At 45.4% G+C, this 23,833-nt stretch overlaps 1 protein-coding gene across 3 annotated transcripts in view; it reads right to left on the bottom strand.

The window, feature by feature from the left end:
- ACTR3B (actin related protein 3B) overlaps positions 1-23,833 on the bottom strand; it is an 80,931-nt gene that overhangs the window by 10,394 nt on the left and 46,704 nt on the right. For 2 of the 3 annotated variants that reach the window (XM_046669959.1, XM_046669961.1), the window contains 5 exons: positions 23,227-23,322; positions 21,590-21,697; positions 17,996-18,139; positions 14,799-14,972; positions 13,238-13,330 (listed from right to left, as the gene is read on the bottom strand). In XM_046669959.1, the coding sequence (XP_046525915.1) occupies positions 13,238-13,330; positions 14,799-14,972; positions 17,996-18,139; positions 21,590-21,697; positions 23,227-23,322 (615 nt within the window). The remainder of the gene's footprint in view (positions 1-13,237; positions 13,331-14,798; positions 14,973-17,995; positions 18,140-21,589; positions 21,698-23,226; positions 23,323-23,833) is intronic. The other variant, XM_046669960.1, reaches the window with a different exon arrangement.

Raw genomic sequence — 23,833 nt, 5'->3', positions numbered from 1 at the left:
CCTTCCTGTCTCCAGCTAGGCACTCCGCTCTACTCACACTGCCTTCTTGAAACTTCCAGAACACATGAGCCTGCCCCTACCTCAAGGCCTCCGGGCTGCTGAGGCTTCTGCCTAGATGCTGTGTGGACTGCCCTCTCCCCAACATCTACATGGCTTCCTCCCTCACCCCCTCAAGTCTTTGCTCAAATGTTGCCCATCACCTAGGGGAAACTGAGTCTCCCCACACTCCCAAACCCCCGCACTCCCTTTCTCCTTTTCCTGGCAACTTTCCTCCCTACCGCTATACTACGTATTTCACTCATTCATTTATTTTTGTCTATTGCCCCCACGAGAGTGTAATCCCACAATGGCAGGGATTTTCTTCCAGTTTTACTCATAGCTAACCCCACAGTGCCCAGGACAACGACCAGCACACAGCAGGTTCCCCATAAACACTTTCGATGAGTAAATGAACTGATGGACCTTACAGGGCCTACACAGAAGCCATGCTCACTCCAACTAAATGTCTGCACTCAGGCCCTTCCCTCGCCTCAACAACCCTTCCCTCCACCAGCAAGAGCCTCTACTCCTGCCCTGGACCCCAATAAACCAACTTCAGCTGGGGGAGGTCTCTCTCCCTATATTTTCAAAATGCATAGTCTTTACTAGAATGGCGTAATAAGAAGGAAAAACTCCGAATGCACTAATCCACTGAGAGTCATATCACATCTGATTACTGATTTACTAAATCGCAGAACTCCTCTCCTAACTGAATTCAAACAAGAAAAACACACATTTCATAACCTACTTTATTGGAATAAAATAAAATAAAACTGTAGCATTTTCTCTGAATTAAACCTAAACTGATACTACGTCATTTCAAATTCCTGGTCTATCCCACTATGAACAGTTATAAACAACAATAACACGTTTAGCAGGTGCCAGTTACGATGCTGATAGTCACTGTCCCAGTTAAGCCTCCCAGCTGTAAACTTACTACCCCATTTTACAGATTAAAGTACCAACGCTCAGCATTAAATAACGTGCCCAAAGCCACACAGCTGGTAAACTGCACATCTGTCTGACTCAGAGCCCATGCTCGTGGCCATGGGATTCACAGAATATGATAAAACAGTAACAATAATATTTACTTAGGACTTCCTATGCACCAGCACCGCACTTTTGCCTCAGTGAGGATTACCTAAGTGAATCCTCTCAGAAACTCTATGAGACAGCTACGCTAATTACCCCACCTCGCACCAGGAAGCAGATGCTCCAAGAGCCCGCACAACCCCACACAGTCGCCATGCTGGTACGTAGCTCAGGCAAGAAGAAAACCCCACAGTGTGGCTCTGGAACCTATACTCTTAAGCATTATGATATAAAAATAATACTTCTCAAGGAACTTTAAACAAAAGCCAAAGTTCAATGGGATTCATTCTAAAGGCAGTTTACTTAGAAAACAGACCAGCGCTTCCTGATCACACGGAACGACAGCAGCCAGTATACTTGCGGGGTGAGAGTTCTAGCAGTCAGCAATCCTCTGGAAAGACATTCTCCCAATGCCCCAGGTTATTCCTCTGGCAAGCCCACTTAGGGTTTTTGACCGGAAATTCAAAAGTGCTCAGAGACCTGCTGACCCAGGTGAGCATTTCAGCCAGAAAGCATGCTCCAGTCAGTCAGCAAACTCGCAAATCAGAACAAGCCAACCCAAAAGCATCATGAAATACACACTGCCATGGGCGTCGGATTGCACCCTGGGGAAGAAAGAAATATTGACCTAAGCTAGAAAAGTATCACAAATCTAAATGTAGGAGAAGAGTTGGCTACTCAAACACACATAGGATAGAGCATTAGATCTCATTAAAAAGAACATTTCTGGGCCCCATGGCATAGTGCCCCCCTTCAGCAGCCCTGAGTTCGTGGTTTTGGATCCCAGGCATGGACCTACACACCACTCGTCAAGCCATGCTGTGGCAGTGTCCCACAAATAAAATAGAGGAAGACTGACACAGATGTCAGCTCAGGGACAATCTTCCTCACCAGGAAAAAAAAAAAAAAAGAATGTTAATGTTAATTACTTAAGAAACTGTTCACAACATAATGCTAAGTTAATATATAGGATACAAAATATAAACACAGCATGATATATCTACCTATTTATATTTCAAAAAGCAAAGAGAAAGACAGTCAAAGTCATAACTGATATGCAGTGATTAGAGAGGAGTGACTTCTGTTTTCTTCATCAAAGATTTTGGTAATGCTCATATTTTCTAAATGCATTCTAAGTTAGAAACAATAGTCTGCTCATCTGTAGAGTCCAGACTTTCTGCAGTAAACTGTTTTCCCTGCTTTCCCCCGACCTGCGGAACGGCTGCGGGCCTGTTTGCAAGCACGCCTTTCACTCCGCGCACGGCTCCACCTGTCACTCAAGTTCACGGGCCGACTGGACTCCTCCGTCGCCCTCGACAATTCCAACAGGACAAGTGCTTACTTCATTATGTCAAATGAAAGTCTCAACTGTAAACCACCTCTAAAAACGGAGAGGGCCTGTCTTTATGCTAGTAAGGAATGCCGTAGCACACAACAGTATTAACACTACACACAGCCTGTCAGTCACCTGATGTCTAGTCAGAAAGACTTACAATAAGGTCTATATTAATAGTAAGTTCATTTAACTAATACCTAATATGGTATTAAAAATAACAAATTCCCATTCCTTAATGCCAAGTATATTTGGTGCTGGAGGCTCTATTCTCATTCTTAACCCAATCTGACGGACGCACGGTACCACCTACCCAGCACCCCGTGCAACTCTAACGGACCCCGCAGTTAACTGCAGGCGCGATGTCACCTGCTCACGGAGAAGTCGCCACGTGACACTCGCCACAGGCTAAGACAACTCCATCAGAAGCTCCTGGTAACTCTCTCTATACCGTATTCTGGAAAGGCTGTCTCTCTTTAGGGACAAGAGCTTTTTTACTCTGAAACTAACCCAAGGCCTACAATCCCAGCAAAGTTAGAACAAACCTATTTCTAAAATGTGGGCTGTGTGATGCCCCACGGTGTCCCAGAGGAAAGTCCGCGGACCTCAGGGCGGGCTCTAAACAGCAGCCTGGTCACGGGCGATGTCACAATTAACAACGAGCAAGCCCTGAAAGTTCTTCTCAACTGGCAAGTCAGCGTTCAGTTGTCAGCCGCACTCTCCCTCCCCAGGAACACAAAGATCGGGCCACTTTTGGCTCCAGCAGCGGAAAGCGTCAGTTAAGAGTTACGGGGAAAATACGAGTATGGAGTCGGGGCTGAACGAGCAGAGCTCTGGACCTGCTCTGTCCACCCCCCACACAGAGCAGCTCTCTCACCTGTTCACACACTAGGCTCTAATCAGGATTCCATCTGAATAAGAGGCCTATTTTGAAAACGGCTGAAAAAACCAATGATATCTTAAAATATGTATTTTTCTCTCTCAAATATTAGAGATTTGAACTTATCAACATTAAGAAAAAATAACAGAAGTCATTTACCTTGCAACATGCTTTCTGATTTAAAGGCATTAACATAATTACAATATATATACCTAATTCAAGCAATTGCTTACAGAAAAAAATCAATCTTTGAACTATATCAAGATGTATTCACATCTGCTTGACAAACATAATGAATATGAATTTTCAACAACTCCCACCCCACAGTTAAAGCAGTGTTTAAAATATTTCCTTGCTGGCCGCACCCTCCCTCCTGGATTTGGTCCCCACCACCTTCCATACGCCTCAGGCTCCACCTTAACAGATTCTGGAACAGCTGCCCTGCTCCGACGCCACCTGTGCTCATCAAGTTCCCTCCACCTGGCTTGTCTCCCCACCTCAGCTCTGCAGGCCAAGCCCTCAGACTCAGCTCAGATGCGGCCTTCTGGAAGCCTTTCCCAATCCGCTCTATTAAACACATTTGCCCTCCTCTCAGCTACCGTGACTTGCATAATTCGCTGTAGTGACATTTAGCTTGTAGTGGCTCCCATTAGAATTATTTCGGTATTACTTTTAGCTTTTTTATAAGCTCTTAAAGACAAGAACCGCCTCTCATACATACTTAAATCCTCTCATTTAACAACAATGGTGTCTTGTGTTTAGTAAGCACTCCAATACCTGATAAACCGAACTCAGGAAAAGACACCCACTTGCGTTACCAAGCAGCTCAGAATCAGCTTTGCCCTCACACGCAGGAAAGCCACCAAACACCGACTAATCCACGAGTGAACTAGTTGCTAACAGTGGTTCTCAATCTAGCTGCACATGAGCATCATCCAGGGAGCTTTTAAGATCTCCTGGGGTGATGCCCATGGGCGGCCAGGCTGAAAAGACCTGGATTCCAGCAGCACCTGCTCCTTGTGATGACTGGGCCTCCTGGGGAAACTACAGGCCTACCAAGACTTGGCCCTCACACATGAGTCCTCTCAGCCCCAGCCTCCAATATACTGAGAGGCTGAACAGAGAAAGGAGGCATGTAAATCCTTCTTACTTACGGGCCAGACTGAAGTAAAAATTAGATTATGACTACTTTCATCTAAAAAAACTCTTTTGCTTTTTTAAAGATTCTAAATTTTCAAAGCCACCTTTTTTTTTTTTAAGATTTTATTTTTTTCCTTTTTCTCCCCAAAGCCCACCAGTACATAGTTGTATATTCTTAGTTGTGGGTTCTTCTAGTTGTGGCATACAGGACACCCCCTCAGCATGGCTTGATGAGCAGTGCCATGTCCGCGCCCAGGATCAGAACCGGCGAAACCCTGGGCTGCCACAGCACAGCATGCAAATTTAACCACTTGGCCACGGGGCCAGCCCCAAAGCCACCTTTTATTCTCTCTTCCACCACCTCCGCTTTCTTGTCTATTAGCCTGAGTGAGGTTAACGCGACGACCAGGAAGGTCTCAGAAGTTTCCAGTAGAGCCTAAAGCAAGCCTCCTCCGATAGCCTCATCCTAACAAACTCCACCAACAGTTACGGAGACGGAGTCTGGAAAATCTAAGACGTCCTGGCCCAACTGTCTACACGGTGCCTCTAGAAGCAGGCTCTGCAAAGCAGAGACGACTTCCCTTACAGCGAACAGCAGTCCCTCAGGGCACCAAGGAGCTGGCTCAGAAATCTCTCCTGTGGGGTCTCTGGGGTTCCACTCGAGCCCATTTGGCCACCACACCTTCTCATAGCAGGCTGTGGGGACCTGGGGTCGCACACGATGGCAGAGGTCAGGAAGCCGCCTCCACACTCCTGGGGGGCACCTCATCTGTCCCGGGAATGCATCAAGGCTCAGCAGGCATGCTGCTCCCCGTTTTCAATTGCGAGTGTCTGGGCGCGGGGACCATGCTTCCGACTCTCTACTGGTCTACAGAGTACCTTTTAAGCGGTGGCAGGTGCTAGGGCCACTGACAAGAGTGGGCCTGGCAGGTAGGAAGAAACATCAGTCACAGAGACAAGGGTGACAGTGATAAGAGGACTGGAAAGGAAAGATATGCCACCTGAAGACACGGAAACGTTAGCTCTATGGAGTGCGGCAACGCACGCTCCGCAGCAGATCGCAGCACATCTTCTAACTAGAAGAGTGGCTCAGAATTATTAAAAACCCCACGAACCCACACATCTGTAGGCCTCACGAACACAGAAGCTGAAGTGGAAGGTTCTTTCCATGGCAAGCTCACGTCCACGCTCAGGAGGAGTCGGAGTCAGGAAGACAGGACCAAAGGAACAGAGAGAATCCTACAACGAAGCCGCAGCCCAAGACGCCCCAGGAGCGCCCTCCACGACCCCACGCAGTGTGAACCCGTCTGGGAAAAAGGGGGACGGCCTCTGGAAAGCGAGCTGGCAGGGCGCTGGCCGAGCAGTCTGTGACTCTGCCCTTTGCTGGCGGAGCCACGAATCCGAAGTGAAAGGAGTCCGACAGTAACTCTTAGGCCGTCCTTCCTGAAAGCAGCGTGGACCGCGGGCGATGAACAGAGGTCCTGCCTTCACACGCACGGCCTCAATGAGGCCTAATCTGGCAAGTGGTAGAACTGGGTTCCCGAAGTCATTACTCACAGGTCCACAAGAGGCTGCCTGCTTTCGTCACTAAAGTTCCCAGGAACTCAGCCCCTCCTGGTCGCTCACATGTCGTCCACGGCCACTCCGGCAGCACGAGTAAGTGTGACAGAGGCCTAACAGGCCGCAAAGCCGAAAATATTGACCATCTGGCTCTTCGCAGAAAAGGTTGGCCATCCCCCATCTAAAATCACCTGGGGAAAAAGCACTATGACAACAGCCATTATTGGCAGGTTAACATGCAGAAAAAGCCATTTCTAGGCCTCGATATGAAACTTCAATTTGAGCAAATCAAGCCCCTTGTTTTGGAAACAAGTCCCTTTCGTGGTGGCTGTGGCCGAGGCAGTGGTGCCCAGCAGATGCTCCGTCACCTCCCTAGTCCCGGGGCCCGGCAGTGCGGCTGGGCCCTGTGACAGTGCTCGCCCAGGGAGGACAGCTGAGGTGGCCTGCCAGCTGGCTCCCCGGCAGGGTGACCCACGAGGTGACGTTTCTGGGGGTGCCACCTCACAATGGATTTGTCCCGTGAGCGAGGAAGCACACCTCCACTGTTAGGCACAGAGATGTCAGGGTTCATTTTTCCGGTAACGTTCTAGTCCACTTGCTTTCTTACAAAGGTGGCAAAGGGGGCGGTCCCATTTGTGTCCCTCCTTTCCCACGGGCTACGGAGCCTGGCCACGTGGCAAGGAGAAAAACATGGTCAACTCCCACATTCAGGCCTCCCCTCTCAATCTATTGGAGTCCTCAGTCACTTACGGGGTGCAGTAACATTGCAGAGGCCCCACAGACGAGTTCTTACAGCTGACGGAGCTCGAGACTTACTGGCACAAACCTGACAACCAGGGCAAGGCTAACACTCTTCCAAAACCACAGCGAAGAAATGACCATCCTAACGGTGAAGTAGTCAGGGCTTCCCTCTCTGGAGAATCAGCTTCCTTCCACATTTTACATCATTTCCAGTGTGACGTGGTGGACAAAGCGTGAGTTTTCAACTATGTGGGAAATGGACTCACGGTCTACTGGGCCACCCAGCAGCTAGCTGTGATCTCACCTAGCACTTACCCCCCAAAACTCCATTTCCTGATCTGTAAAGAAGGAGCGTATTATCAACCTCAACCTCAACAGACGTGTGTGAGGATTAAAAGACGCAACGCGTTCCAAGCTCCTCTCAAAGTCCCTGCACACGAGAGGCCTCAGGAGACACAGCAGCGCTGACCGGAGCGCACCTCAGGCAGTGTCCATCAGTCTCATCCGGGAAACGGGCAGAAACAGCAGCTCCCTCATGAGACGGTGGTGAGGAAACCGTCAGTTCTTGACACATACAAACACTCAAATAAATTCTAGCTATTTAATAAAGGATCTTTTCAAAGTCTGTGAATAACAACATGATTTCTTCAAGGAAAACCTGTTCAGAAATGGAGACACTTAAGGTTGTTTCTGAACAACGATAATGAGGCACCTGGAGAGGAAGTGATCACAAAAAAGCAAATCCGAAATTTCTTATCATTTGAAAAATTTACATTGAAGGGCCGGCCCTGTGGCCGAGAGGTTAAGTCCACATGCTCCTCTGCGATAGCCCAGGGTTTCACTGGTTCAGATCCTGGGTGCGGACATGGCACCGCTCGTCAGGCCACGCTGAGGCAGCGTCCCACATGCCACAACTAGAAAGACCCACAACTAAAATATACAACTATGTACTGGGGGGATTTGGGGAAAAAAGAAAAAAACGTTTAAAAAAATTTTAAAAATTAAAAATTTACATTTAGAAGTTCGGTCATTTTCTCCAACTTCCTAAGTATAGAGTTGATAGAAACCTAAGGCTTTAAAAATACTAGGAAATGAAGTCAATCGGGTTAAATGCCCATGTATTTGTTAAGCTGCCGTTCCTGATCCTCGCCCAAACCACATTTTCATTTTGGCTTCTTCATCCCATCATTCTCAACCTTCTCTACCCTGGATTCTGCTCTCACCTCCTACAGCCAACGAACCACAGGAACCTGCTAATGTACACATCCATCGGTGCCCAAAATAATTACTCCAAATAAGGGAAGCAGACAAGCCACACCCCTTTCCTACTCTCTCCTGTACACCCACTAGAAGAATGACTCTGAAGCAACGTTTTTAACTAACCACTAGCTCGTGTCCCCTAAATAGACGACGTAACACCATGAGTGTCTCTAGATCCGACCCCTGGGCAGCCGCTTTTGATGGAGCCGAACGTTTCTAGTTAGGGTGGCTGGGAGAAGAGCACTGAATTTAAGAGACGAAATGACAAGCAGGGATCGCGTACATACACGCACACCTCAGAGACATCGCAGGCCCGGGTCCAGACCACCGCAACAAAGCGAATATCGCAATAACGCAAGTCACACAAAGTTTTTGATTTCCCAGTACACATAAAAGTTATGTTTACACTATACTGTATTCTAGTAAGTGTGCAATCACATTATGTCTAAAAAACACTTCATTGCTAAAATATGCTAACCATCATCTGAGCCGTCAGCAAGTTGTATCTTTTTGCTGGTGGAGGGTCTTGCCTCCATGTTGATGGCTGCTGACTGGTAAGGGTGGTGGTTGCTGCAGGCTGGAGTGGCTGTGGGATTTCTTAAAATAAGTCAACAGTGAAGTCTGCAGGATCGATCAACCCTTCCTTTCATGAACAATTTCTCTGTGGCATGCGATGCTGTTGGATGGTACCTTCCCCACAGTAGAACTTTCAAAATTGGAGTCAATCGTCTCAAATCCTGCCGCTGCTTTTCAACTAAGTTCATGTCATATTCTAAATCCTGTGTTGTCATTTCAACAACCTTCACAGCATCTTTACTAGGAGTAGATTTCATCTCAAGAAACCACTTTCTTTGCTCACCCATAAGAAGCAATTCCTTATCCGTTAAATTTCTATCATGAGATTGCAGGAATTCAGTCACCTCTTCAGGCTCCACTTCTAAATTCAGTTCTCTTGCTGTTTCCACCACATCCGCAGTTACTTCCTCCACTGAAGTCTTGAACCCTCAAAGTCATCCATGAGGGTTGGAATCAACTTCTTCCAGACTCTGTTACTGTTGATATTTTGACCTCTTCCCAGGAATCATGAATGTTCTTAATGGCATCTAGAATGGTGAATCCTTCCCAGAGTTTCAATTTACTTTGCCCAGATCCATCAGAGGAATCACTATCTACGGCAGCTACAGCCTTACTAAACGCATTTCTTAAATAAGACTTGAAAGTTGGAATTACTCCTTGATGCATGGCCTACAGAATGGATATTGTGTTAGAAGGCACGAAAACAACATTAATCTCATTGTCTATCTCCATCAGAGCTCTTGGGTCCCAGATACATTGTCAATGACTAATAATATTCTGAAAGGAATTTTCTGAGCAGTAAGTCTCAATAGTGGGCTTAAATATTCAGGAAACCATGTTGTAAACAGGTGTGATGTCATCCGGGCTTGGTTGCTCCATTTACAGAACACAAGCAGAGTCGATTTAGCAAAATTCTCAAGGGCCCTAGGATTTTCAGAATGGTAAATGAGCACTGGCTTCAACTCAAAGTCACCAGCTGCATTAGCCCCTAACAAGAGAGTCAGCTTGTCCTTTGAAGCCAGGCATTGACTTCTCCTCTCCAGCTGTGAAAGTCCTAGCTGGATCTTCCTCCAATATAAGGCTGTTGCAGCTGCATCGAAGATCTGTTGTTTGGTGCAGCCGCCTTCACTGATTCTCTCAGCCAGATCTTCGGGGTAACCTGCTGCAGCTTCTACGTCAGCACCTGCTGCTTCACCCTGTACCTCTATGTCACGGAGACGCTTCTTTCCTTCAACCTCGTGAGCCAAGCTCTGTTAGCCTCAAACTTTTCTTCTGCAGCTTCCTCCCCTCTCTCAGCCTTCACAGAATTGAAGAGAGTTAGGGCGTTGCTCTGGACTGGGCTTTGGCTTAAGGGAATGCTGTGGCAGGTTTGATCTTCTGTCCAGACCGCTAAAACTTTCTCCATGTCAGCAATAGGCTATTTGCTTTCTTATCATTTGTGTGTTCACTGGAGTAGCACTTTTAATTTCCTTCAAGAACTTTTCCTTTGCGTTCACAATGTGGCTAATTGGCACAACAGGCCTAGCCTTTGGCCTATCTCAGCTTTCAACATACCTTCCTCACTGAGCTTAATCATTTCTAGCTTTTGATTCAAAATGAATGATGGACGACTCTTCCTTCCTCTTGAACACTTAGAGGCCACTGTAGGGTTATTAACTGGCCTAGTTTCAATATTGTTGTGTCTCAGGGAATAGGAAGGTCCAAGGAGAGGGAGAGAGATGGGGGAACTGCTGGCTGATGGAGCAGTCAGAACACACACAGCATTTATTAAGTTCACAGTCTTATAAAGACATAGTTTGTGGCACCCCAAAACAATTACAATAGTAACATCAAAGATCACTAATCACACATCACCATAACAAATACAGTAACAATGAAAAAGTGTGAAATATTGTGAGAGGGGCCAGCCCCGTGGCCAAGTGGTAAAGTCCGTGGCCAAGTGGTAAAGTTTGCGTGCTCCGCTTTGGCAGCCCAGGGTTTCACCGGTTCAGATCCTGGGTGCGGACATGGCACGGCTCATCAGGTCATGCTGAGGCGGCATCCCACATGCCACAACTAGAAGGACCCACAATTAAAATATGCAACTATGTACTGAGGGGATCTGGGGAGAAAAAGCAGGAAAAAAAAAAAGAAGATTGCCAACAGTTGTTAGCTCAGGTGCCAATCTTTAAAAAGAACGAAATATTGCGAGAATTACCAAAATTTGACACAGAAACACAAAGTGAGCAAATGCTGTTGGAAAAACAGCGCCGACAGACTTGCTCGACGCAGGGTTGCCACAAACCTTCAATCTGTAAAAACCACAGTATCTACAAAGCACAATAAAATAAGGTATGCCTGTACAGCTTTTGTGGTGACTACAAGGCAGTCACTGGGAAGTGTCTAGGAAGCAGATGGAAATTTAAGGCTAGATGTCCCAAGAGTGGTGAAGAGGGAAATCTACTCAGGCACAGTAACCGTACCTCAGCAGCCTCTGCAGAAGACTTTCTCGTTTCTAGGCCCCCAAAACTCCTCTTTTCTCCTCTCCCTGTAAGTCATATTCTCTCCCCACTTTTAATCCTTCTTGGACTTATTAAATTATTAATAACACTGTGCTAACTGCAAAATGAAACATACTAACCTTGAACTCAAGGAAGCTTTATAAACTAGTGAGACAAGGCAAGCAAACAAGAGAAAAATGTGACAGTGTGGAAACTGCACTCATGTGCAATTCATCATGTCAGATGTAGGCGTGGTAGAAAGCCACCTGAGGCCAAGGCCGTATATTGGGTTTGGTACCTAAACCTGGGAAAGAGTCATTAGAGACAAGAAGGATTAAAAGTGGGGAGAGAATATGACTTAGTCTTTCAGTCCAAGACTGAAAATGGCATTGCAGTGGAATTACCAGGCAGGCAAGAAGGAGTGGATGCCCTACAAGGGAAGACACGCGAGGCTGCCTCTTTCAGGGTACCCTGCACAAGGAACAGCAAAGGGAAAGACTCATCTTTTCCAAGAGCAGAGACTGTGTGGGCTTGCCCAATCTACCAGTCCAAATCGCCGAGGTGAAGGAACTTGTCCAGTGACGAGAGAGAAAGCAAGACCAAACAAAAGTGCAAGACCAGTCTGCTCCCTTTGACCCAGCACCCTAGTTTTGCCTCCTTTCCCATCTCCGGGCTCACTGTCGTCATCTACTCTACACACTCTCCAAGGCACTCCCTACTTCAAGAGTCCTACGAATCCACCGAAAGTGAACTAAATTGTCAAATGAGAAAAATCTCAACCCACCATGAGCAATCGGTAACCGCTGGCAGAAGTTTCGCATCCATTATGATGAAATGAAGACTGAGCAGTGTACACTTGTCCCTTGCTTTCAGGGACAAGACGACACAGCTAGTGTTAAAGTGAGATTTAAGAAATGTGGAGAATGAGACACGCTATTTTACTAAACTTTAACACTCCAGTCTGTCTTTAGTTTCCCTTTCATGCACATTTTATTGGAGGAAAGAGGTGTTAATTAATTAATTAAAGGATATGCAACAAATAAAAGTAGAATTATAATTCATTTTCATCCATAAAAAGCTGGCTTTATAGGAAAATTTTTTCCAATAATAAAAATAACATTTAACTATAAAATTTCAAACAATTTTAAAACACTAAAAGTAGAAAGTAAAAGTTATCCATCTCCCACCCCCAAAGATATTTTATTTAAGAGTTTAACATTTATCATTCAAATCTTTTCTTATCTCCATATATGCAAACTATGTTTTTACATAAAGTGAAATAATGCCGTGTAAATTTTACAACTTGATTTTTCACTAACAATATATAGGATACACAGCTTTTCATTTGAATTTACATTGATTTACCTCACTCTTTTTAAAGGCTGCATAGTATGCCACTGTATAGATGAAACAAAATTTACTAAGCCCTCTTTACTAAGCCTGACTCTCTCTCTTTAAAATTCAGCTACCTGAGTGTGAGGGAGGTAAGACGAACTCCCGAGGCTGAGAGCTGACGACACAACTCACTCAGGCAGAGGTTAAGGAAGGACAAGGGAAGCCTAACTGAGCGTCACGCTCTGCCCTCGATATCTGGCTGCCAGCACTACTTCCTTTGATCCTACAATGACATGGACTGGCTTTTTCTCATTTCAAGTTTCAAAATTCATTGCAATCAAAGAATTCTGGAAAGAATATTACATGAGCATTTTCTATTTGATTGTTTCATTTCAGGCTCTAACTCCTTTCTGGCAACACCACATTTGGCAGTGAACCTAAATATGCATGAAACAAGACCAGTGGAATTCGTGGACAGCCGGAGGGGAAGTATCACTTTGATATCTCAGTCAATACATACGGCTAAAATTGTCCAATTTAAAATAAAGTTTGCCAGATAAGAATAAAAGATACTAGAAGATTTAAATTAAACACTTCTAGTTAACTGAGTCATATTTCCAAAGATTTAAGTCATCCGCACCCCAAGAAAAACAGTTTACCATTACACTGGCCTTTAACAAATCCTACGAAACAGGAGGTAAAGTAGGACAGTCTGCATGTTGACGTTAATAACCTAGTCTAAGAATGACGGGCCTTCAGCTCTGGAAGGAGATCAAAGTACCTTACCCAGGCAGCTTATACCTTATACAGCGGGCGACGCACATCGATGGGACAATTCTGTATCACTTCATCAACAACGTCTGAGATGGATTCCATAAAATCTGGGTTGGCAAACTAATATACAAATATAAAAGAAACATGACACATTTCTCTCAATAAGACAAAACTCTTTTGAAAAAGTAACTTTAACAAATACAGAATTTACTATACCTTTAAAAACTTCACATTGGAATGAACGATAAGTCAAATGAATCCCATGAGAATATGTGTGCATGGAGTGATGATAACATATGTCCCCTCAAGAGATGAAAACGTGTGGGTTTTATGAAGGAAAAATATCAAATAGCAACAAAGACAGGCCAGCCCTGTGTCATGAATCTGCAGTGAATCATGCCAAGAAGAGACTGTAAAAAGCACAGGCATGATGTACATGATATGTGATGAGAAACACTGAGTATATCACTTATGAACATTAATATTATGAAAAAATTAGCCAGGATATAAGAAAAAAACAATCAATGAAAAATCACTGTAAGCTGAGCTAGAAGACTCGGGGAGGGGGATTCGATGGTGGCGGCTTTCAAATGAAACAATCAACAGGATAACTATCACGTTACTGAGTCAATAGCCTTAGATTCAATTCCTTAAGTTAAATAAGCTAAAGCATAAACAATTCAATTACCTGACATTTTAAGTACATTTTAAAATCAAGGAAAGCTTTAATGTACAATAGCCTGGAGGGAAGAAGCTAACATCCAGTTGCTGACTGGCCATTGTCGGTTTTATGTCTGTTTTAAATCAATAATAGCAAAGGCATGAGTGAATGAGTATATTAGATTACAGTACAGCAGACATTCTGTACCACTTCCCTGTACAAAACAGTCACATACACATCTAAAAACAGGCAGCAGTTTGTAACCCACCTATTGAATATAAACTGAATTAGGCAGGAAAATACAAAATACCAATAAAATGCATTTTATTTAAACCTTAAAATCTTGCCTCAATTACCACTTCTGGAAAAGTAGCAATAATTCTTTCTGACTACTAGTTACAGTGATGCTATCTGTAACTCTTGAAGACTAACAATGGAAAGGCTGGTCCTCAGAGAGAAGCTTCAACTAACTTGCAGCAGGGACCACAGCAGGACCAACTGTCCTCACGTAACAAGTGGGATGAGGAAGGATGATCAGAAAAGACGGAAAGGTTCTATGTTATCCCCTTTTATACAGAGGCAACTTTCATTTGGCCCCTGAGATTAATTAGTTTTCATATTAACATGAGATTAATTTCCATTCCATTATCTTCTATTGCTCTTAAAACTTCTTCCTAACCACTCGTGGTATAATCAATCGTTAACTATTTAACAGATAAGTCTACGGAGAGGCAAATGGAAACAATCAATCAAGCAGACGTTGCCCACAGGCTGTACCAGTCTGCAGAGTGACCCACACCAGTCGTCCTCACCGAAGGCAGTTATCTTGCTCAGCGACCTTCACAGAGAACGGATCTTTATGCACACCAGGTGGCAGTATCACTCCACAGATGCCATACTTCAGCACACAAAAAGCAAACATCTTACCTCTGGATGAAAGAAAATTTCAGGTCCCAGAAACCTTTCGTAGCCGACATCTATGATGAACTTCTTCTGGTTGATCGCATTAATACCCGTGTACTGCTTGATCCACTTCCGGGGATCCACATCATACTTGGCAAATTCCTTGACTATATCAGGGCAAATGTAACAGTATTTCTCCTGCATGCACACACACAAAGACGTCACCAGTCATTAATAACTACCCAGAGTCTCTTCCCTCGGATAAATACCCAGTAACCCCAAGCATTGAACACACTCCTGGAACGAGTCCCATCCACACACCACAACTCCAGTGTGGACAGCATGGTCACAGTAGACGTGACCATGCTCTGATTTTGGACATTAAGTCTACTTTCTTTGCAACTTGGCTATTAATCTCAGCCTTACTCTATCAAATTATTTTGCCATATTATCTGAAATAATGTCTAAAGAGATCTACTAATTATCTTGTCTCCATTTCCTCTTTCCTTATTCCTCTTAGGCCCCCACGTGGCCCCTGCCCAGGCACTCACTGCCGTCCACTCTGGACCAGCAGACCTGCACACAGCCAATCCACTGAATGTGGGAGATGTCATCCTGACGCCCAGCACAGTCTATCAGCTGTTCATTAACCTGCTGTGCAGTCTAACACAGCACAGTCATTGGCTCCACAACAAGTATTTACTAAGTGCCTAGGCACATGGGATGCATAAGTGACAAACACACCCTGACCCCTGCCCACTGGAGCATGAGCTCTGGCTGAGAGGCGGGCAGTAAGCAACAACCACAACAAATAAGTAAATGACGTGGTAGGTTCTAAGGTTCTAGAGACCACGGGAAAAAGCAAAGGCAGACTTGGGTAGGAGTACTGGAGTTGCTCCTGCAAGATAATTTGCTAATGGTTTTCACCTGGGCACCAGCAACCAGCCTGAGATGTGCGAACTGTCTCCTTAGCATCAGGTGATGCTTAATTGGGTTGACCATCTGTCCTTAGAGCTAACCTCAGCAAAGCAGCAGGTGGCACCTGGGTTCCAGCTTCTGAAAGCAAGCTTCCCGTGGGCAGGAGCCAGGGGGGTTCTGTTCAACACCTGGCACTGTTGTCAGGCACATAAGTGGTGCTCATAACACATTTTGGAAGTACCTCTGAAGGTGTTTTTGTGATATTAAAAGTTTCTTAGAATCCCTGAACATTCTAATACCATCCTTGATAAACTCTAGCAGAATTATAAGATTAATGGGCAAGATGTGTTACACAACCCTGTGTTCCCTGATAACAGCAAGTCAGTCGATACAACTTTAAATCTACCAGGCTGGAGACAAAAACATGCAGTTGTCTGAGAGCCCTGGTCCATTTCTTATGGCATCTCCACCAGCTTAGCTGATGGCAGGAAGTGCCTCCAGGACGGTGAGTGGAGTGCAGCAGTGTTAGTCTTAAGTTCCGGGCTCATGCAGCAAGGATGGCATGAGCCATGATCTACGCGGCCTCAGCCCTGCTCACGACCACAGGAGACGGCCATGGTGGTAACATGACCCAGGGGTAACTCTAAACCGCTCTTTCCAGGATGTCTTCCTTTACAGAAAGAGGTGAGATGAGCACTGAGAGCAAGGCTAGCCCACACAGCAGGGGCAGTGCAGCCGATGTGTGGAGTAGACAAGGAGTCTCTCCACAGCTGAGCGATATGCTGTCATCACCTGAACGGGCCAGCTCCGAACTCAGGGTCAGAATTGGAGCCCAGAGAGCCAGTGAGTAAAGTATATGCCACGAGAGGACCAGGAAAGCAACACCACGAGTGACCACACTCAGGAATCTTTACTGAAAAGGGGAACATTCGCGCTCCCCCGATCGACTCAAGCATCGGAACGAGAGGGTCAATTCTGATTCACATCTGTAACAGATTTGGGGCGGCGAGGGACGGCAGATCAAATATTCAAATTTCTTTCACTGAAGAAAGGGAAGGAAAGGGAGAGGGGAAATCCTGGCAAATATTTTAGTCTAAAAAGAAAGTCTTCTGATACTTCTGTAAACTTTCCCAAGAGGAAAAGGACCAGCTCTTCCAGCGTGCCCAGGACTGCACCGTTCCAGCGCAGAGTGCCCTATCCCTGGAAACTCCAGGCCCGGGAACACCGGAGCAGCTGCCACCCTGCCCGCAGGAGCCCTACCTATACCAGTGCACCCTGTCCTAAAAATACCCGTTTTTACCAAGAGTGTCATGCACAGTGCGGGCGTCATCTCTGATGCTTCCTTTCCTTCAAGCAGCCTCAGCTACGGGGGCTGGGATGGGAGGAAAGCAGTCGGGGTGGGGAGTCAGGTTCGCCTCCCTTTAAACTCCTCTGCAGCTCAAAAACTGTGTGTTCTAAGAGAAAGGAGATGCTTGGGGTCACATGTGACACCCCACACTTAAATCCTCCAAAAACAAACAAAATCCTTCCCTCTTCACCTATAAATAATTATCCTTGCATTACTAAGAATCTCTTACATTCTAACTAAAAGAATAATCATTTGCCCTGATTTTGCAACCTGAAAATAAAAGTTCTTTAGAAAGAGTCAACTGCTACGTACAGAGCAATACAGAGACTAGTCAGGTGAACATTTTAAATCAGGACCAACAGCCATTTTTCTCCTTCTCTCACTTCTCTAATTTTAAAACTTCCTGTAACTTTTCGAGCATGGTAACTAGAGTCTAGCAAACACTGGCGTATTCTGTTTAGTGATTCTGGATCCTAGAATGGCACTATCCTGCAGTGTAATTCTCAGGGTACAGAACTGCACACGACAGATGTTGGAAGTCAGTTTGAACACTGGTCACCTCCAGGATTCCTAACAGTCACAGTTGCTGCTGCTGTTTGCTCCCTATTCTAGAAATGAAGCACGGAGGGAGATGTGGAAGACACATTCAGTTAACTGAAGGTCCTATCCAATTAGGCTCCAATTAAATGATTCTGTACCGTGCAGCCGGGGCTCAACACCGGCTGTCAGGCTGTTCTCATTTACAGCTGGAACCTCCACAAGCATTTACGTTCAGAGGAAGAGGCGAAGCTTTAGTCCTTCAGCCCCTTAACTCAAGTGGTAAACAGATCAAGACCCACATTCGCGGGGAGGGGAGAGGAAGGAAGGCGGGGGCAGGGTGATGGCAGCAAGGGGAAGTGTCCAGACACCATTTCTCTCTCACCCCCAAACCGGCCCGTTTCCCATCTGTTTTTACCTTAATGGCTTTTGCGGTCTCCAGTGACTGCTCAGGAGGGATTCCCACCTCCCTCTCCCTTAGCAGCTGTTGAATGAAATACGTAATATCTCTACCTGCAATGGGGATGTGTTTGATGCAGCTTCCGATTACATAACCCTCCGCCTGGGGAAGAAGAGGAGCAGAGGGACTGCGTGAGCAACTCCCGGGACTCTGAGCTGGACCCGCCCTCCCGGCACTCGGCACTGTCACCAGCAGCATGTACCTCTGCCCTCCCGGCACCCAGCACTGGCAGCATGCACTGAAGCCCGCTCTGCAAAGCTCAGGACTGGAGCACACAATCCCTCACTGTAACCTGACACTCTCCAGAAACAAACTGACACTTATGAGCAACATGAGGAGGAAAACCACTCAGGACAGTTCACTTCCAAACAGTAATGCTGTCCGTCAGAACACAGAATCCAATCGAATTTTTTGCTCCTCTAACAAAAAGGAAAATGTTTTATCTGTAAGTCGTTAAACCAACTATAAGTCTACTTATCTGTAAAAGTCAACAATTTGGTTAAGTATGCATGACTTAGATTCTAACGACCTGGATTCAAATCCCGGTTCCACCTCTGTCGGCTGAGTGACCGTGGACAAGTCTGTTAACATGTTTTAGCTTCAGTACCTTCACCCATAATACGGGGCAAGTGGGGCCAGCCTGGTGGCGTAGCAGTTAGGTGCGCACGTTCTGCTTCGGCAGCCCAGGGTTCACCAGTTCGGATCCCGGGGGCGGACAGGGCACTGCTTGGCAAGCCATGCTGTGGTAGGCGTCCCACATAAGCTATGTACTGCTTATCAAGCCTTGGTGTGGCAGATGTCCCATGTATAAAATAGAGGAAGATGGGCATGGATGTTAGCTCAGGGCCAGTCTTCCTCAGCAAAAAGAGGAGGATTGGCAGCAGATGTTAGCTCAGGGCTAATCTTCCTCAAAAAAAAAAATACGGGGCAAGTAGTAGTACCCCGTGGGTTTCCAATACAGAATTAGTGAAATGCAGTAGGTCAAGCACACAGCACTTGTCTGGCAGGTACAAAGGACTCGAGAAATGGTTCCATTGGCTGTATTAGGTGCTGTATTGTTAGCAACAACTCTGAGAAGCTAACCTACACAGCACGCTATCTGAGACCTCGTCGGTCACGAGTTCAGCTCCTTGCACTCCACTGCCCTCCCAGAGCCAGGAAACGAGCTGGGGCCGACCGCCAGCGGGCTGGGGCCATGAGTTCACGCGCCTGCAGCTCACAGCCGGCCCGAGCCCCCGCACCACCTTCCTGTGGGCACAACACACCACGATAGCCACAGGCTTGGCACACTTCCAGCGTGCTTATGGGGGCTGCGGGGCAGAGGGGGTAACTCCCAGCACAGTTTCATCAGATGAAGAGGAGACACTCGGGTCTCGCACATACAGCACTGGCCTCTGTGCCACCCGTCCAGTGGGACAGCGGGCGCTGGAGGGAACTGCCGGCTTCACCTCACAGACGCACTAGTTCTAACGATTATAAAGCTGCAGGACAAGTTACGGAATTCCTCTCATCTTTCTTTCTGATGTAGCCAACTTCTGGAAGTAAGAGAAGAACTGGCCTTTCCAGAGTCCAAATTATTTGTAAAATATTTTATGATGGAGATAAAAGATATGCACAAATTATTAAAATAGTAAAGATCAACTTAAACTCATAAGAATATTAGCTCTCCACCACAAACTATTCACAATTATTACATTCTACGCAATATATATAACATTTCTATAATTAATTCAACCAGTGTTAAATAAGTATCAGCTTCATCACAGCATGAAAAACATTAAAACAACCCACATGTCCAACAGTAGGAAACTAACTCAGTGAATTATGCAACACCCACATGATGGGCTATTATATACTTATTAAATTTTTTTTCACAGAATATTTAACCATAAGAAAAAATATCAGGGATAAATCAATACACAAAATACAACTTTAGGATTATATTATACAATTAGAATACAAAACCAGATGTAGGATATTCCAATTTTGCTTACAACGTGTACACACATGTGTCTAAGAAAAAAAGCTTAGAAAGCTACACGACCAAAAGTACAATACACAGTTCTCCGGGTGGGTTTGCAGGTCGTTTTATTTTCTTCTTCACATTTCTCTATTTTATCCAAATTTTGTACAACAAATGTAATTTTTATAATCAGGAAAATAACTGAACTAAGATACAGATGAAAATTTTAAAAACAACTTTCTCTGTGAGCCTGTACACCCCGTGAAATTTGTTCTCTTTCCTTCTCCTCCATCAGACACAGGAGAAGGGCAGAGGGGCAGGCCCACAAGCCCCTCTCCCTGGATCTCATCTGCACTGCTCAGGGAAGAAGCCAGAAGCCGGAATCTCCCCGTGAGCATTACATGTCAGGGCACTAACACTTCTCAGTGACCCACAAGAGGTGGCGGTGCTGTGAGACCCGCCTGAGGGTGCTCCCAGCACGGAGAACGCTGTGCAGGGCATCACTCACGCCTGCCCCCTTTCCTTGCCCCACCCTGTGCAAAGGGCACACCGGCAGGGGCACAAGGATGGCGCCTGGGAGGAATCTGGCTTTTTCCTTCCTGTCTGTAGGCACATCAACCACTAATCCTTCCCCTCCAGTGATTTCTGACCTTGAAGGAACCAAATCATTAGCATATTAGTATATCATTCCCTTAACTTCCAGAACTGAAATGGTGACCATTTTTTCAATTAAAGTAAATGAATTGTTTAAAAAAAACCCTAGTTTGCATTTTAAACAGGAGCTACACACATACACGTCAGATATGCAGAAAACGTACTTGTAAGATGCATAACTAACTAGTAACAGGGATGCCTGAGAAGGGGACCTCGAGGAGGAAGATCAGGAGAGAGCAAGTCTGACCTTCCACTGTACACCCCCATTTGGACAGTTTCAATTAATGTTCACAAAAAAAAACTTTAAATAGCATTTAGGTATGCAGTCCATTGGACCGACAGAAAAATAGAGATGTCTCTTGAAGCCTGAATTAGGAATCACTTCTCTAATATTTTGAAAATTAAAACCAAAAAGTGACATTGCAGAGAATTCTGCAAGTTGAAATGTACACTCTCCTTCTTGGCTCTTAAATATATTTTTAAAAGCAAGAAGCAATTCTCTAAAGCATGAGCTGGTGAGAGCTATCCACGGCTTGTCGCAGAACACACAGATCATCCTTCAAGTGGGCATGCACCACACCCAGATATCTGATACCCAAGCCGATGTCTACCCCGACAGCTCAGAACAGAAGCCAGGGAGGTCCTGCTGGGGATGTCACCCCAGGGGATCAAGCAGAGGCCCCGGAGACCCCAAATGACCGCTGGCACCCCAACGGCAGAATGTGCCACTGGAATTTAACATCGTCAACACCACGGGCGCTCAGCAGCTTTTTCTTTCTCACACACCTGGGCTTAAAAGTTCTTGTTACATTTCCTAACTAGAGATATGCCTTTAATGCGGTATTTTAGTTGTAAAAGGGTATTTTCTTAATTTCTTCCCTTACCTCAAGTCAGGTGAGGCCTAGAGAGAGAGAAGCACTGAACGTTCTGCTTACCACTGGGATAGCGTGGGTGACCCCATCCCCGCTGTCGATGACGATCCCTGTTAACGTACGTTCGCCAACTTGTCGAGACGTCCAAGATGCCGCTAAGGCCAGCACTGCCTGGACAAAAGACACAGAAACCGTCAGCATACAGGGAAATTTTCCTGGAGGATTCTGCCTGCTCGTTCTCAGACTCAGTCAATGAGCTCTTTCTCTCTTACTAAGTCTGCATAACTCTTTCCCTTCCCTAACCTCTATCTTCTCCCGAAAATTCAAATTCCAAGATGAACACCTAACACACAAATTTAGTATACCTAAAACTGCAGGAGTCAAGTTTTCAATAAAATAAAGCAAATTTTTACAAAGAAAAGCCACAAAGGAATTTTATTATGGAATAAGAAGATTTTAATTTCTAATCCACTGGTTCCCACTGTGGGCCCACAGACAGGCTGCAGTAAGATCATCTGTGGAGTTTCTAAGAAGACAGATTACTAGGCCTCACGCCCAGAAACTCTAATCTGGTAGGTCTACTTTAGTGGTCCTCAAGCTTCTGCCCCCCATGGCACATCCAGCAATGTCTGGCGCCATTTTTGACTGTCACAGTTGGGGGAGGGCAGGCTGGAGGCGGTGCTTCCTCTAGTGGGAAGAGGCCAAAGATGCTGTTAAACACCCTACAATGCACAGGATGGCCCCCGCCACGAAGAACTGCCCAATCCACAGTACTGACGCTGGAAAACCTTGGTCTGAGATAAAGCCTGAGAATCTGTACTTTTAAAACACACTCTTCAGGTGACTTGATGCACAGACCACTTTGAGAACCACTGGTCCAGTGTTTTCTAAAGTGTCTCCCTATTCTGAGGAAGGTAAACAACCTAGGGGAGGGGGAAGATTTCTGGAAGTGTTGGAATAAACAGATTTCTCTAATGCAGGCATTCTCAGACCTTTACTATGCCCGTGTGCACTGTGAATCACCATGCAGGGGCCACCGCACGGGGCGTCTCCCAAATCATCCTCCTATGCAACTCCTCCTTTTTCTTAAGAGTAAGGAACTAGTGTTACACAGAAAACATTTTAGAAAACACCTATTTCATTTATTCCAAAATATTTCAGTCCATTCCCTTATATAGGGTGGCAGAGCTGTAACAACTGAAACCAACAAAAATCCCCAGACTAAGAGAACAAACAGCTTCAGAGGAAGGTCTGCAAACTCATGGACCCACAGGAGCCCAAAGTCCATACGGAGGACCTCTCTACAGGTATTTATTTTGTTTGTTTTTTGTTTTTTTTTTTTTTATTAATGTTATGATAGATTACAACCTTGTTTTATTTTGTTTTTTAACAGGTTCTACAGTATCTTTTTTTTTTATGATCAGAAGTGAAAGAAGCTTTCACTTTACATCTTGATCTTATCACCCAGAGAAAAGTGCATTAGATTTTAATGTACATAAAAAGATAAAGCCGGACAAATTTTATACCAACAGTATAAATGTTTGAACCGGAATGGGGGGCGGAGTGCATGTGTGTGTGCGTGTTTTGAGGGAGTGGAAAAAGGAAGACCACGCAGCATGATCTTAACAGAGAGCCTCTGGAATCACCATTTCTTCCAGTAGATGGTCCTTTGGGAATCGTAAAATTCACTTTGATTTTACCTGAACCGCAATGTAGAGTCCTGGCACATTAAATGATTCAAACATAATTTCTGCAAGATACTCTCTATTTTCTGGCGTATTCAGTGGAGGTTCTGTCTATAAGAAAACAAAAATTCACTATATTTACCATTCACCCAAATTTCATGTAATTACATTAGAATCATAAAAAAGTTAAGCTAAAAGCAGTTTAATCAGGATGCTGTACAACTCCCTAATTTTATAGATAAACTCAGAGTGATTAATTAAAGAAATCTGGCTGTGAGTCTTAAAAGCTTTAAGACGGCAGAGTAAAGACCTCTCAGAACACTTCTGCTCTTATTAATCACCCCAAAACAAGAACAAGTCACAGAAAAGAAAATTATCTTGGATAACACCAACACCCTGAAACTGAACAGACCTGCAGCAAGTTGCCAAGGGCAGCGAAAACCCAACCAAGACAAGCGAGGAGACCGCAACAGAATACTGGCGACTTCAGATCCCAGGCGAATTAGAGCTCTCCACAGAAGAGCAAAAGCAGTGAGCCCGTGCTTGGACGAGAAGATCAGTTTGAGCAGCACAGCTGCAGGAGCGTTCCCACTCCCCACCTGCCACCTGCGCCCAGAAGGCA

Source organism: Equus quagga, chromosome 8 (genome assembly GCF_021613505.1).
Source record: "Equus quagga isolate Etosha38 chromosome 8, UCLA_HA_Equagga_1.0, whole genome shotgun sequence".
In the NCBI taxonomy this organism is placed as follows: Eukaryota; Metazoa; Chordata; class Mammalia; order Perissodactyla; family Equidae; genus Equus; species Equus quagga.
Note: the sequence above shows the minus strand (reverse complement) of the source record. Positions and strands in the feature narration are given on the sequence as shown.